This window comes from Emydura macquarii, unplaced genomic scaffold, assembly GCF_026122565.2.
Source record: "Emydura macquarii macquarii isolate MOO-44397 ecotype Brisbane River unplaced genomic scaffold, CSIRO-AGI_Emac_v2 contig_3348, whole genome shotgun sequence".
NCBI lineage: Eukaryota > Metazoa > Chordata > Testudines > Chelidae > Emydura > Emydura macquarii.
In genome coordinates, this window is record NW_027133485.1 from 7351555 (window position 1) to 7367013 (window position 15459).

At 47.4% G+C, this 15459-nt stretch overlaps 1 protein-coding gene across 1 annotated transcript in view; it reads left to right on the forward strand.

Moving 5' to 3' along the window:
• GRHL3 (grainyhead like transcription factor 3) overlaps positions 1-15459 on the forward strand; it is a 55363-nt gene that overhangs the window by 28739 nt on the left and 11165 nt on the right. Inside the window, exons 7-14 of the mRNA XM_067533680.1 lie at positions 2084-2420; positions 3783-3862; positions 5541-5697; positions 7124-7235; positions 9245-9339; positions 11065-11223; positions 12764-12842; positions 14460-14593. Coding sequence (XP_067389781.1) covers positions 2084-2420; positions 3783-3862; positions 5541-5697; positions 7124-7235; positions 9245-9339; positions 11065-11223; positions 12764-12842; positions 14460-14593 — 1153 coding nt within the window. The remainder of the gene's footprint in view (positions 1-2083; positions 2421-3782; positions 3863-5540; positions 5698-7123; positions 7236-9244; positions 9340-11064; positions 11224-12763; positions 12843-14459; positions 14594-15459) is intronic.

Genomic DNA, 15459 nt, shown 5'->3' on the forward strand with positions numbered 1-15459 from the left:
GGGATCTGTCCCATTGAACTCAGTGGTGATATGCTCATTAACACCAACTGGGGATCTGCCCCACTGAATTCAACGTAACAGCTGAGGATCTGTTCTTTGTGTCCCGCTTGTGACACTGGGCCAAGGCAGAGGGACTATTTGTGTGTTGCTGGAATGGAATCACGGAGCCAGTCTGGACTCACTACATTGATAAGTGTTTTCTGTTTCAACTGCTTCCAATTTGCCCAGTGTTCTCCTCTGATGTCTTCATCGGGACGTTGTGGCTTTTTAAACAATTCATTGAGAAAGTAATGGCCCATTAGGCTCTGTGAATTCAGTGCCCCTTCCTGGACTCTGTGTACCTTGGCAATCTTCTCTACATATCTATTTCTGAACCTCTTGCACTAAAATGACACTTTATTCCTTCTTGAATGCTAAGTCCTAGCTCCATTTGTCCTCTCTGAGCCCGGTGGATGGGCTCAGTGCGTTATTTTCAGCTGTGCTCTCTCTTTGTAGGAGCTGAGTATATGTATATTTTTAATAATGACAACAGAGCTGATCATGCTAACACAGGGCCAGATCCTGAACTGCTGGAAATCGGTGCAGCACCTTTGACTTGAATGGAGCTGTGAGATCTGCACTAGCTGAGAATCTGGCCCCTAAGTGGATTCGGTGGCTAGGCTGCTTTCAGGATTTCAGATCTGTTGGTTATTTGTATTTTGCTCCCCGGCAGGGTTCCGGCTCCCTGATAACCTGTTGCAAAAGGGGAGGAGGTAGGGGAAGAGTTAGTTTTCAGGGACATAGACTGGTTATCTGAGCACGGACATACTCACTACAGCCATTGTGTTTTCAGTGGATCCCTGAAACTGAAACTGGTCAAGCAAGGAGGATGGGCACTGCTGCTTCTCCTTCACTTCCTTGGGGACAGCTAGGGCTGCCGAGAGGAGAGCGGGTTGCTAGCATGAGGGTGTGTTTGTTTTCCTCTGTATGGAAACAAGAATGATAAATTATCACCAGGGCTGCAGACCTGGCAATATCAGACTGTGGCCTCACAGGGGGGATAGGATTCTGTCTGGTAGAAGTGCTTTTTGCTAGGTAGCCTGGGGCGGCTGTATTATATTCTTCTGCACGGAAAAAAAAATTCTTCCTTTTTTTTCCCCACCAAATGTGCTATGGAGTCTTCAGCTTTGTTTTATCCCCAAGCTTTGTCCCTGCACCTGTTTTGAAGTTTGCCCCTGCCTATCTCACTAATAGTGTTGCCAGCTCTCATGATTTTATCCCAAGTCTCACCATGCTGGAGGTGTTTCTCGAAGCCCTAGCTCCTGGAGTCATGTGAATATGTTTGAGAATCTCCACTTCCCTTTTAAAACATGAAATAAGTTTCCAGCATTTGTGGTTGCAGAGAAACACCCAAGCATGCAAACCCTATAAGCTCAAAACCCAGAAATCAAATAAAAAGACAATTAAAAAAAAAAACCTCATGCTTTTTAAGCCATTCTTGTGTTTTGGGGAAAGGGAGAGGGGGCTGACTCATGATTTCTGAATGCTTGTCTCTAAGCACCAGCTATTGCTGCTACTTATCCTCTGACTTTCTCTGAACCTCTGTGATTCTGCGAGGTGCTGAGCGCCCCCAGCTGCCAATGGCACCATTGGGAAGAGACTCAGTACCTTGCAGGACTGGGCCCAGCACGGTGGTCCAAGTTTTTTGTTTTTTTTAGAGTGATGGCCACACTGGCAACTTGCTTGTTGCCTGGGATGCATAAATAATTGTAACCAATCAAATCGCCGCTGTAGTGACACTCATTTGGCCTCTTTCTCGGTGGATGAATGATAGTGGCTCATTGGCTGAGATCCTGGCTGTACAAATGTACTCTCATCTTCCGTGCTCTCAGGTTGCAGATACAGGAGAGGGAATGAGGTGAGGGGGTCCCTTGTTTTAAGGCTCTAACGGCTGGTTGCACTGGGATTCCTCGTGTCTTCAACCTCCCCAATATATAGCTTGCTTCTTCATCTCGTCACTAGGTCTCTGTTGCCTGGACTAGCTCCACAAGCCCCTGGTTCAGTGACTACTGCCCCTGTTTCTGATGGGATCCTTTCTCCCTAGGAACTGTCACGGAATGGAGTATGACCCAGAGATCGCGCCCTTTGAGGGCTCGGCCCACCTCATGAAGCTCCTGGCCGAAAACGTTTCCATGACCCAAGAATATTCCGACCTGCACAAGAAAAATGGCTTGAGTCTAGAGGGTGTCCCCACGGCCCACAAGCCGGCTGTCCTTCTCCCTGGCACCAGCAAGCTGGAGGCCCCCCCGGAGAACTACATGATCACCTCAGGGGATGGATATGACAGTAACTCGTTGAGCTCCCTCTTCGAGACTATACATGTGGTGCCACCGCAGCAGAGATGGCAGCCGGACAGCACGTTCAAAGAGGACCCACAGGAGGTCAGGCCCTGGTGTGGGTGACATGCTGGCAGTGTGGCCTAGTGGCTAGCGTACAAGAGTGGGACGCAGGAGAGTTCTGGGTTCTAGCCGTGGCTCTGCTACTGGCCTGCTGGGTGCCCTTCCCCTCTATGTACCTCAGTTTCCCCATCTGTAAAATGGAGATACTGACCTCCTTTGTAAAGCCCTTTGAGATCTAGTGTTGAAAAGCTTATTATTATTATCAACCTAGGCAGCTGCCAGTGAATGAGACAGCGCCTCCTGTTGCAATGTGTGTCCACATGGAACAAAATCCCATGCAGCCGGGTGGGATGTGGTTCCAGTTTAAACCAAGGGCCAAATTCAGACCTGGGGTAAATGGGTACAGATCCCACTGGAGTATTTGGGTCAAATGCAGCAGTGACTTAAACAGTGGAGTAAGTGACACGCCTGGTATAAGCGGGAGTGTGATTTGCACGGAGTTGGCGTGCGAGGAGTGTATGAAACAAGTGTGATTGACACACTGAGGGGTGTGTAGCAACATCCAGGTGGGTGTGATAAGATGAATGGGTGAAAGGGCTTTTTAACCTTGCAGCTGTCTGTTTGTCCTGCTGCACCCTTCTGCCCCGGGGTGCATACATTAGTCACTGTGGACGGAAGGCCTGATCAGAGCAAGCTGCACTGCGTAGGTGCTCCACTCCTGAGCAATTTCCCCTCGCGTTTCCTATTCCACCCTTTGCATCTCCATCGAATTTGGTCCTGACCCTTCGTCAGTGGCACAAGACTTGGGAAGGCTCAGGATTGATCCAGAAAATTTGGAAAGAGCCCACTCTCCGTGTCTGACTCGCCACGAATAGTCAGGCCCTCCTCTCTAAGAGAAGCATTACCTGTGAGCCAGTTAGAGCCATCCCAGCTCGCTGAAATTGGAAAACGTCCCCCCCCCGGAGAGATGAGCTTCAGTGCAGTGTCTCTAATTCTGGGCCTGATCATGCAGTCCCTAGGGTTGGCGCCCTGCGGCACACGCACCAACTTTGAGCAGCACACAGCGCTCTGGCTGGAGCCATGCAGACACTGCTGCCAGAACAGGGCTTCATACCTGCCCCCACCACCGGCACTGGGAGAGGGGCGGGAGAAAGATTGTGCATGGCCCTTTGTTAAGATTGCCGACCTCTTATTTACTGGAGCCAATGGGAGCTTTGCCTTCACATTAGAGGCCTCATCCAACTCCCATTGAATGAACAGGAGTCTTTGCACTGATTTTTGACGATGGCTTAACCCTTAGGACTCCTTGTAATGTTTCTAGCTGCTATTATGAATCACTGGTGCAGCAGGGGGGAAGTGGGGAAAGATTGCACTTTCAGTCATCCCGGTTTCATTTCCCAACAGTCGCTGCTCTTCGGTGATATCCTCAAATCTCAGCCCGACCAGCCGTGCCCCGAGGGTTACCCTGCTGATGGCGCTAAGAGGTAATCTACAATCCGTTAGCCCTGGTTTCTAGTTCACTGGCAGCATTCCTATCCCCTTGTTTTGTTTGCCCAGCTGCCAGTCCAGCCGGGCACAGTGACCTCGGCAAAGTTACACCATTAGTATTTTCACAAGGATGACGTGATGTCCATAGTGCACTGAGGACCAGCGTGCTGCAGTGGGGCTTTTCCCCAGAAGAGGGGGTGAATTTTAGCACATGGGTACTAAAGCTGCTGTATGAATCCACTGCTGCTTCTAACAAACATGCCTGCTTGAGCTTCACTGCTGTGTTCACACTAGTCATGCTTGCTGCCTCGGTTTCCCCCTCCTTGCCCTTGCTTAGGGGCAGCCGGGCACTTTCTGTACCAATAGCTTCACCTGCCGCAGGTGGGGACAGGGAACTGAAATAGCGTCTTCATAAGCTGCTGGGAACAGGCCCCTCTCTTGGGGCAAACAAATGATAGAGAAAACACAGATAACAAGTCACTGGGGTGAAATCTACGCATCCTTCCTGATCTAGCCTTTTGGGTCCTTGCTTTCAGCCGGGTGAGGGCTTATTTATTGCGGTCACCTTGTGTTGTTTAAAGCACAAGGAAGTTTAACACCCATCAGGGATGTTTTCTCTTCCATTTCCTGCCCTCCCACAAACAGATCTTTCCTGTTCTATGGACAATACTAAATCTGTGACTAGATAATGTGATTCTGCCTCCCATTTTTCATTTACCACCTGAATCACCATGACTCAGCTGTTACACATTTGTTGCTTTTCTTGCAGAAAACAGCTCATCTTAATAGGCGAGAGGCTTTCTGTTTGCTGGAGACCCTGACGTTTTAGTTATTTGTATAAATGGAGCATCCAGGCACGACTGGCCAGAATAACCCTTTGCTCGCCAAGAGGTGCTGCCAAGCAAGCGTTCAGAGCCGGTTTCAGTGCTGTTAGCAGAGGGGATGAAAGTGAAAGTGAAAGAAAAGCCTTAGTGGCTCAAGTGTGAGCTTTGGGCACCTTCAGTCATCAACCAGCCTCAGGGTTTGTGCGAACAAAGTCCCAGGTGGGCAGCGGAGGCCTGGACAAGTCCTCCGCCGAATGCAATAGACTTGAATTCTGGCCCCAGGTTCAGAGCGCTTGCAGCTCCCACCCAGTCGAATGGGAGACGCAAGAGCGCAGCATCTCCAACAACCAGGCTGTTCATCCTCCCAGCTGGATATCTGCAGGGCCTGACTTCAGGCATTTTGAAAATCTCAGTTGGGTACCTAGCATTGTTTGTTCTGGTGAAGCACTGAATCCCTCTCTGTCCTGCAATAGGTTTGTTAGCACCCAGTTAAAGGAACATGTGGGGATTCTACCCCATTAGCACAAAGTGAGACTAGAGGATGGTCCAGCATTAGCCCAGCCCTGCTACAGAAGACTTGTATTCTCTTGGGCAAATCACGTAGCCTTTCTGTGCCGCAGTTCCTGATTGACTAACAGAGAAACGCTGCCTCACAGGGGAGCTAAGGATAAATACATTAAAGATCATGAGGTGCTATGATGATGGGGGTAATAGAGCAGAGACAACTGTGGTTGTGGCTCCACCTTGTAACAATGGAAGCTGGCAGCTCTTGGCTAAGGCGTTCCTCTCGATAACTTTCAGAGCGCAGTGGCATTGGCTGGTTATTCATCGTTCTTTCTTTGTTCCGTAGGGGTGACTTTGAATACACCCTGGGATCCCCTAAAGCCATTCACATCAAATCTGGGGAATCACCGATGGCCTACCTCAACAAAGGACAGTTCTACCCCATCACCCTGCGGACAGCTGGAGATGGCAAATGCTTACACTTGTCCTCAAATAAAGTAAAGGTAAGAGGCACGCTGGCTGCTTCGCTGACACAAGCTATAAACAGACGTCCAGCAACGGTGCTGCCCTGGGAGCAGATCTGAACGTGGAGAGAAATGTCCTTTTGGTGCATGTTGGCTTAAAGTGACGAATGGGCTGGATAGGCTCAGAGCATGTCAAAAGCCTCCATCTTTCCCAGCACCTGGAAACCAAAGGCTTTTATCACAATCAGATGGGTGGTGCCCAAAAGACATGATCTGATGGAGGCCTGTGTGAGATGATATGGGGGTGGGGTATGATCTCAGCCTGGCTTCTAGTGCGTGTCCACATCTCCAAGCCACCATTCAGCCCAATGACTTGGCCATTTTTTTGGCATTCTCAACAGAGAGGCCAAGCGCTTGGGTCCTGACTTTAGGCACCTCAGGCTGAATGTTTTGGCCAGGATTTATAAAACCCATGAAGCAAAAGGATGCTTTGCAAATGCTCTGTTGGTTAAGGTGGGTTCTGATCATCACCAGCTAGTTTGATGCAAAGGACGTGCAGAACAGGGTTAGCATCACCTCCTAAAGGAAATGTCCTCCAAAACCAGGGGACCCCTACCTCTGGCACAAAGCCAGCAGAGTCCTGGGTGCAGGGGGCATTCCAGAGGAGGGTGGTGATGAGAGAGACCATAGCCAAAGCAGACCTGCACCTGAGAATCCTGCTCTCCCACAATGTCCCATAGTGGCCATTACAGCAAGTTAGAGTAGCCATCAGGGTGCTCTAACCTGTGCCAAGGTGGCTCCTTACAGATTCTGAAAGGGGAAGTATAAACTGCCTCCCCTGGGCCAAGGATGAATGAATTTGATCCTTTACAAATAAGCCGACCTCCATGTGCATAAAACAGCCCAATGTTCTGTGTGGGTGGAAGCTGGGTGCCAGTTCTGGTGAGCTGGACCTCATGTTCCCCAGGGCCTCTGTGGTTCTGAGCTGAGTACCTTCCCTCTGGGGATGATGGGCCTGTGCACCAAGACATGTTTACAAAGTGCTGGGAGATTCACGGAGGAAACGTTCTATTTAAGTGCGGAGTATTAGTAATAATTAATGGCACTGTAAATATTCTAACCCGTAGGCTATCCCAGCCACGTGCATGCAGCAGAACACTTCCAGGACTCTACAGTGCACAACATCAATGGATGATTAGGAGTCAGCATGATTTTTGTTAGAGCCAGTAACTAGGAGTCAGAAAGTTTGATTCCCAGCTCTGCCACTGACTTACCATGTGACCTTTGCTCAAGTCTTTTCCTTGCTCTGGCCTCAATTTCCCCATCAGTAAAATGGGGAGAATGATATTAACCCTTTTTTGTCGAGTGCCTTTAGGCCTATGGATGAAAGGGGCTATCCCAGTGCTAAGAATTATTAACAAAGGGTATATATATTAATGTTGGGGCTATTCTGCTTATTTTTCAGAGCTATGTGATGGTTGTTTTTGACAATGACAAGATTCCAATGGAGCAGCTAAAGTTCTGGAAACATTGGCACTCACGCCAACCAACTGCCAAGCAGAGAATCATTGATGTTGGTACGCAGCGGGGCTTTCCTGGGGGTGATCGTTGAATATGTGGGTGCTCGTGACTATTTTTAGCACAAGTTCATTGCCCATTTTTAAAACATGCTAATGCAACTTCAGTGACAGAGTTTGCCTAGCATAGTTAGGAAATAGAGCTGTGTTGAGATTTTTTGACAAAACGTTTTTTGGTTGAAAAATGCCAACTTGGCAAAACTGAAACTTTTCACTGGAAAGGGTCGGTTTTGATGAATTTCTAAACTTGAAAATGTGGGGGCGGGGGAGGGGTGGAAAAAACTCAAAAAAAAAAAATCCAATTCAGTGGGTCATTCTGACATAATTCTAAATGGAGAATTCCAGTTTTTCAGTTTGGAGCAACCTTTTGTTTCAAAATCTACGATAATTCAATTATTTTTTTAACTGCTCAAAAAAAAATTTTTTTTGGATTAACCCGACCATTTTTTTTTTTTTCTTCAGATTTTCAGTTTGCAAAATTTTCAAGATTTCTCCATTTTGTCCTGATTTTTGGGATGGGACCATTGTTTGAAATCTGTGACATTTTTGCACAATGGGGAGAACATTTCCCTCCTAGCTTTCTTAGGAAGGTGCAGAATGTCCTGCTGGGATCAATATCTTTTTGCCTGTGTACTTTTTAAGGTGTAAGGTGACATTTTCAAAAGCACCTGAACGACCATTTTCCAACCAGACAGACACCAAGTTTATGAGACTGGGGCTTCTACATTATTTAGGCCCTTTTTGAAAATTCTTCCCTTTTCTGCTAAACCAAACAAGTCCAAGATGGAAAAGACCTTGGCTCCTCCTGTCCTTCTCCCCTGCCCGCATGGGTTATTCTTACAGTGTATTGAACTTGACCTGACAATTCATATGCAAGTATTTTGTCAATCCAGGAAAGTACCTAAAACATGGCCTATTGGTTAGAGCAGGAGGCTAGCAGCCAGATTCTCTGCTGCGCTTCGTTTGCACTGAGTGCAGCAAAGTGAGGTGGGGGCTTTTGAGCATCTGGTTTTGGCTCCTTGATACTCTGCTCCAACACTGTGACCGCAATGCAGGTTAGAACAGACTGGGTGGCTGCTCTAAATTGGGCCTGTAGACAACAGTTCCTAAGGGACCATTTATTGGCTGGCGATAGTCAGAGCACATTGCATTCCAGCCACTACTCCCTTCCACCCCACGCACTCCTTTCCACCTTCAACACATTACCTGCACTGGGAGCTGGGGGAGGGAGGAGGTCCGTGAGCCTGTTATGCTCACTCTATGCCTTCTGCAGTCTTTCCCAATCTGGCAATCTCTGCAGCATGGCAGTTATGGGCAGTCTTTGCTCCATTTGCACCCCCAGGCAGCACAAAGGAAGCAGAGTGAACCAGAGAATCTGGCCCTAGGAGTTAGTCCCCAAACAGGTTTTATTCTGAGTCCCATCGCTGCTTCAGATTCTTGGTGTCATTTCCATCTGTAAAAAGCTGCTGTTCAGATCCAGCAGAGAGCTGCAGCCACTTTTCACAGGTGTAAATAACGATGCCAGATGGTAGGCAGGGACCGCTCAGCACCACTGGCTCTTCTGTGGCTGTCCCTTAACTTCTATGCATCCGGGTGGCTGAACGCAGCTGAAAAATGAAATGCCTATCTCATGTGTGAGGAGGCTGAATTAATCCTCCGGGATCTTTGGGTGACTGCTGTTTTAGAAGCGCAAAGCATATGCGATGCAGTGGCTGGTCGTCTGCGTATGCAACACATGCATTGTATATCCTGGGACCGGCTGTGCCTACAGGACAATTCTGTCCAGCCCCCTGAACGCATGCACTGAAGACACGCTTCTGTAGAACAAAAGGCATCCTCGGCACAGCGTGACCTCCCGTGCACCGTATGTGCGGGGACACGCCGCACCAAGGACTCCATTTTGCAAGCAAGCGTAGAACTGCATGCCTGACTGAAAACGTCCTGGCATGCTACTGAAGCGTCTCCAGTTTTGCAGTCAAAGAGTAAATCACTCGTTAAATGCATTTCAGCCGACTGTAAAGAAAACTTCAACACAGTGCAGCACATTGAGGAGGTGGCATACAACGCTTTGTCCTTCGTGTGGAATGCTAATGAAGAAGCAAAGGTAAGAGCCAATCATGGAGGGGAAATTAGAGGCCTTGTTCTGAGGCACAATTCTGGCCCAGCTCTCACTGATCTGAGCATGTCTTTTTCCCCCTCAGTTGAAGGACAAATAGAGTTTCAAATCCAAATGATTTCTCATCACTGAGCTTATTTACCAGGATAGTGGGAGAGAGCTAGGCACATAGGTGAAGCGTGTTTTAAAAGTAAAAAACAACCACCACCCCCAAGCTTAAGGACCAAGAACCCTCCTCCAGATTGATGCAGGAATAGCCCGGTGGCATTCCCTGGCTTGTGCTGCGCAGATCAACTGGTTGATGGCAATCATTTCTTTTGGCCTTAAAATCGAGGAAATTCTCTTGCTGACATCTTAGCTAAACACATCGTGGCTAGTTCTGGACTCCCATGCGTCTGCTCAGATCAGGTCCTCGAGTACTTTGTGGTACTGGTTTCAGTCTGAAGATGGAAGAAGTATATACAAACACATGAGCCAGATAAAACAAGCCAGAAAGAAAAAGAAAACTAGGTCTCTTAAATTAGTAGCTTGGGAAAACTCTGGTTTGCTCTGGGATGTCAATAGAGTCCTGCTTTCAGCCCGGAGGCGATCTCCCTCTTTTACAACCCCAAGAAGTTAACAAATGTCTTCAAGGCAAAGTTGTCAAAAATGGAAATATGCCTGGTATGCAGCAAACCCTCAGGAGCACCTCAGCAAAACACAGTTTAGCTGTTACCAGAAACTTTGTCCACACACTGGCCTGAGGCTGCTTACGGGTGAGACTTCAGAGAGCTGAAATGCTGAGAGCTGCCCCAAGACAGGCCAGCTACATGGGGCTGTCTGTAGCACTTCTTACATAAATTGTCGTTCATAACTCCTCTTCTTGCGGCTAAGCTTAATGCAACCAATTAAGTGTCTTCTTTTCCGTCTGTAAGTGTTGGCTAGAGCAGACTTTAGAATACCAGGGTCAGGTCCTCAGCACAAGTTGTGCTGATTTGCACCAGCTGAAGATCTGGTCCTAGTATTTGTCTCCAAAAGCTCCAAGGAAAACATCCAGGTTGTACAGATGACTTTGTATTTTGGAAGCAGAACTAAGGCTGTGTGAGTGCCCAGCTTTCCCTGAAAATTGCCCACTGGAGGTAGATGTATTTAGTGATGCCTGAGACAGGCTTCAGGGCGTGTTATTTATTTAACTAACAACAAGGACTGACTTCCAAAGTGAGTCCAGTTCCATCTGTGTGTAACAAAGGGGTGTGCCCAAGTCAGATGGGCAGCATCCCTGTCCAACCGAAATCTCAATGAGCACATTCGCAGACAAACGAGGGGCCTGATCCAAGGCCCGCCGAAGGTGACAGGAGTGTTTCTCTTGATTTAATAGCCCTGAGCCAGGCCTTTGGCAGGGCTGCGAATAACAGGTTGTGACACCATTAGAACATCAAAGTTGTCCAAAGCAAAGTGTCCCTCTGGATAGGCTGTACCATCTGTGGGAGGTAGGATGTGTAAATGACGGCAGACAGCAGAGCAGAGAATCTGGCTTTATTGCACACTGCTAGGTCCAGGTTGGTGAGGAGTGGTTGGGTACGTGCTGGATGAAAGTTGGGAAGGCTGGAAGAATGAAACTCAGAAGCACCAAAGAGTCAACTGTCCTCTGATTGTATCCTTTCAAATGTAATTTAAAATCTCACCATTTCAGGTTAGCATTCAAGCAGTGACATTCTCTATTCTTATCTGCAGGTTTTTATTGGGGTGAATTGCCTGAGTACAGACTTCTCCTCCCAGAAAGGAGTGAAGGGCGTCCCTTTAAACCTCCAGATCGACACCTATGACTGTGGCAATGGGACAAGCCGGCTGGTGCACCGAGCCGTCTGCCAGATCAAGATATTCTGTGATAAGGTAGAGCGTCTCCCTCCCTTCAGAGAACTGATTCCAGGGAATTTTATGCACACTCCAAACAAGCACAAAAGACCTGGAGCCAGTGAATGAGTTGTAGGGTGATGAGAATCCAGAACAACCCAGAGGGGATAGTATTATTGAATAGAGGTTCAATCATCTCTGAGAGAGAGAGAGAGACTGATTTACCCAGTGTGTCTGGATCCCTGAGCTCACAGAAGTTAGGACAGCGATGGAAAAGATACTCCTACAGCTCTGTCTGTCCTTCTCTTAAGTCGGATTCTGCCCTGTAATTTATTCTCTAGACTTATCAAAGTTTAAATGACTCAAGATCTGAGGCTTTCCCTGCTCCCTTTGGAGGCTGATTTACAGTCTTGTAGATCTCATTGTCTGAAGGTTTTTCCTGATGTTTGGCCTATATTTTCCATTTTTAAAAAGGTATTTTTTTCTTAACGTTGAAGTATCAGAGAGGATAAGTTTGATCTGGTCTTGTTTTCCTGACAGACTTCTGGGAGGTGTCCAGCCTAATTACTGTGAGTTCCCACCCCTCAGGATGGGGAATCTTTTTAACAAAGGGTTCCATTATCCTAAATGTTAATTAGTTAACAAAATTAAATATTTATTAATTAAAAAAAGATTAAATAATTTGACAAATAATTTCCTCCCCTTTCAACTGATCAAAGTTTCCTCTCCTAGCTCTTACAATATCCCCATTCCCTTAGTTTTCCAGTCACCATGGAGTCTTCCAACCCAGGGCAGGTCAAGTGCATAGTCAGATGCTCAATTACCATGGTGATGGGTAGATAGTATGTCATATTTAACTCAGCGGGAGCAGGGCATTGTGGCCTAGTGAATGAAGGATGGAAAGGACTTGGACTCAGGGGGCATGGGTTCTATTCCCTACTCTGCTACTGGCCTGGTGTGTGATGTTGGGCAAGTCACTTCCCCTGTCTGTGCCTCAGTTTCCCCATCTGTAAAATGATATTTATTTCCATTTGTAAATTGCTTTGAGGTCTGCTAATGAAATGTACAATGTAAGAACTAGGTGGCATTATTATTATTACTACTAAAGGCTCTTTGACTGGACCTTTTCAAATCTTGCTGAGCCCTCACAAACAGAACACTGTTTCTGTGCCAGCCCTACGGTTATATCAGCAGAAGCCGAGACTAACTGTGTGAGCAGCCTTTTGTTGCTCCTCGGTTTAGGAGGCAAATGTCCAATAAAAACAAAGCCAATTGGCCAGATTCTCTGCTGAGACATAATTTCCACTGATGTCAGTGGAGTTGCACCAACAAAGGATTTAGCCCAATCTTCGTAGCATATTAAAAGGTAGAGGTGAGATGTGGTCTGAGCCCAGGTCCGGGAGTTAGGACACCTCAGTTCTGATCCCAGCTGTGACACTGATTCATCCTATGGCCTTGGGTAAGTCACTTAGCCCCTCTGGGCCTCAGTTTCGCAGGGATGTTTGGTGTTAAATAGATCATTGTTAACGCTGTAGTTAAACTATAGCCAGTGCTAATTTTTACCTAATCTTCCCCACAGGGAGCAGAGAGGAAAATGCGAGACGATGAACGCAAACAGTTCAGAAGGAAAGGGAAATGCCTGGACTCAAATAACAATGGTTAGTACAAGGACTAGTGACCGTGAGGGAACAAGGGGCCTGATCCAAAGCCCACTGAAGTCAATAGGAGTCTTTCCACTGGCTTCAGTGAGCTCTGGATCAGGCCCAGAGTGAGTTGCTAAATAGTGTAGTAGGATGAGACCTACCCAAGCCATGTGAAACTAGCATCAGAGCCAGAAAGCAGGGCCTGCCCAGGCCCAGGAGACAGGAGCACCGGGGCTCTCTCCTCTCCTCTGCCACTGATTCACTGCGCAATTGGCTCAGATCCTGCAGAGATGGACAGAGATTCAGTACCTAGATGGACAGCCAGACCTAACCCCTCTCTGTGCCCAGTGCTGATACCTGCCTGAGCAAGGCGCTGGGAGGTGTTATTAGTCCTGGTTGGGAACACACTTTGAAAACGGTGAGCCCAGTCTGAGAGCTGAGAACGGGGCTAACCCATCGCTCCCTTTGGAATGTGAAATAACTTAACTTGGTGAAACAGGGATTTGTTATGTTAATTACGGCAGCCTAATACAAGGCAATATTCCACAGTGGCTGCTTCTCCTTTGTTACTTATGCAAGCCAGTTCGAATGGGCTTGTTATTGTAGGGCGCATACTAGAGCCAACAGACGGGCGGGGGGATAACAAAAGGCAGATGGATCCCTCGAGCCAGAGAAGTTTCTCATGAGGGGGTCGGGGAGGCTGGGTGGCTCAGGCTCTATACGCCCTCAGGTGTCCCCTCTCACTTCCTGCGTGTGGGTTCTAAGGCCAGGAGTTCCTCTCTGATGGCTGGAGGCCCATGTGCAATGAGCTGGTGGTCTCGAGCCTATTGAATGGGCACCTAGCGGTAGCTCCTTCAAGTCATGAGTGAGGCAGTGGGGAAGCTTGTATTCTGTGGTTAAACGGGGCTTGTCTCCAGGGCAGGGACCAACACCGGCTGTCGACCAGTTCAGGAGGAGGATGCTGCGTGGGCAGGAAGGTTCTCTGCATCTTTGTGGGACTTTTTTCTGGTCCCAAACCCATGCATCCATCCGAGCACAGTTCCTTTGGGCAGCATCCACTCACTCTTTGGACTTGGTCTCGGTGCAGTGGGTTCCATCTGGGCTTCTCTGCTCGGAGTCTCCTGCCAGTTCCCTCATTTTGACCTTGTGACCTTCATCTCCATTCCTATCTTATTTTTTTGTTGCCCAGGCTTATTTGATGTCCGGGTTCTAGGTTCCAGCAGGCCTTTTGGTCTGGTAGGCTCCACCCGCCACTCCTACTCGTCACAGAGGCTAACGCCTTTCACCAACATAAATGTCTCTTCCAATAAGGACAAATAAAATAAAGCCTCCTTCTAGAACCCATGAAGAGTAAAGGCCACGAACGGTCCTAGATTTGCACAGGATGACCTTAGTCCTCTACAGGCAGGAATTAGGACTCTATATGCTGCTTGCTAAGAAATGCCTGGGGGTTTCATGCAGACTGTATGACACTTGGTTGACTTTTAAAGCTTTGGGCTGTTTGCTCTCAGTGCGTGTGCATGAATCTCTGTCATAACATGACAGATTGCACTTTGACATGCTGAGCTGCAGATGGGAGAATTTCAGGCTAGCAAATGTTTTCTGAAATGAGGTTTCTCGTTGTATTTATAGGTTTGAAAGGGTGTTTGCTTTCTGGCTTCCGAGGGAACGAAATCACATTCCTCAGGCCGGAGACTGATTTAGAAACCCAGCCGGTCTTTTTTACTCCAAATGTTCATTTTTCAAACCTTCAGCGATGTGGTGTGGTAAGTCCTTGTAAAAACATCCCCCGAACACACACACACACACACCACACACACACAACTTGAAAGCTGGGTTAGTGGAGTTGGTCCTGCAGATGCTAATTGCATTGCTTACAGGAAAAGAACCCACAGCGTCAATTTTGTTAACTAAAAATTTTCAAGGTCATGCGAGATTTAATTTGGGAAATGTGAACTGGAGGAAAAGCTTTCCCCAGAAGGGCTGTATAAGCATTACCTGCAAATTTGCACAGTGGATTGAAGAGCTGTAAAGAGCAAAAAAAATTGCAGAAAATGACCCATTGGAAAATTGCAAAACACCTACATCAGTGGGGCATCCCTCAGCTTCTCCCCTGCCTTTCCATCTGTTCCCAATGATCCTACCTCTGGCTGAGAAAAGCTAGACTTTGGAACTGATCAATACTGCTCCAGAGGCTGTCACTCAAGATGTTGAGCTGCCACCTGTCTGAGTTTGTCCAAAAGTGGGCAAATTCAGCCATGCCGACATTGTGGCATCCCGGTGGCACGTCTTCTTGCAACAGGATCATATTCTCGTACAACACTGTCAAAACTAGGGAATAGGAGAATTTGGTCTGCAACACAAGAATCTGCTGAAAAATCATAGGTTCTGGATTCAGAATTGATTTTGAGATTCACGCTCCTTTTGATTCTGACAAGATGTATATTCTGGACTGTTATGCGTGGAACAGGAATTTCAGTGATTGAGATCCTATCAGGCTTTCACTTAGTCAGAAAGACGTGTATGCATGCTTGTTTTTAATTAAATTTAAATTAAATTTACCTGGAGAAATGATGGTTTATGGGAAAAAAATTATTCCACAAAACTCCAACCTTAAAAAATCAGCAGGGTT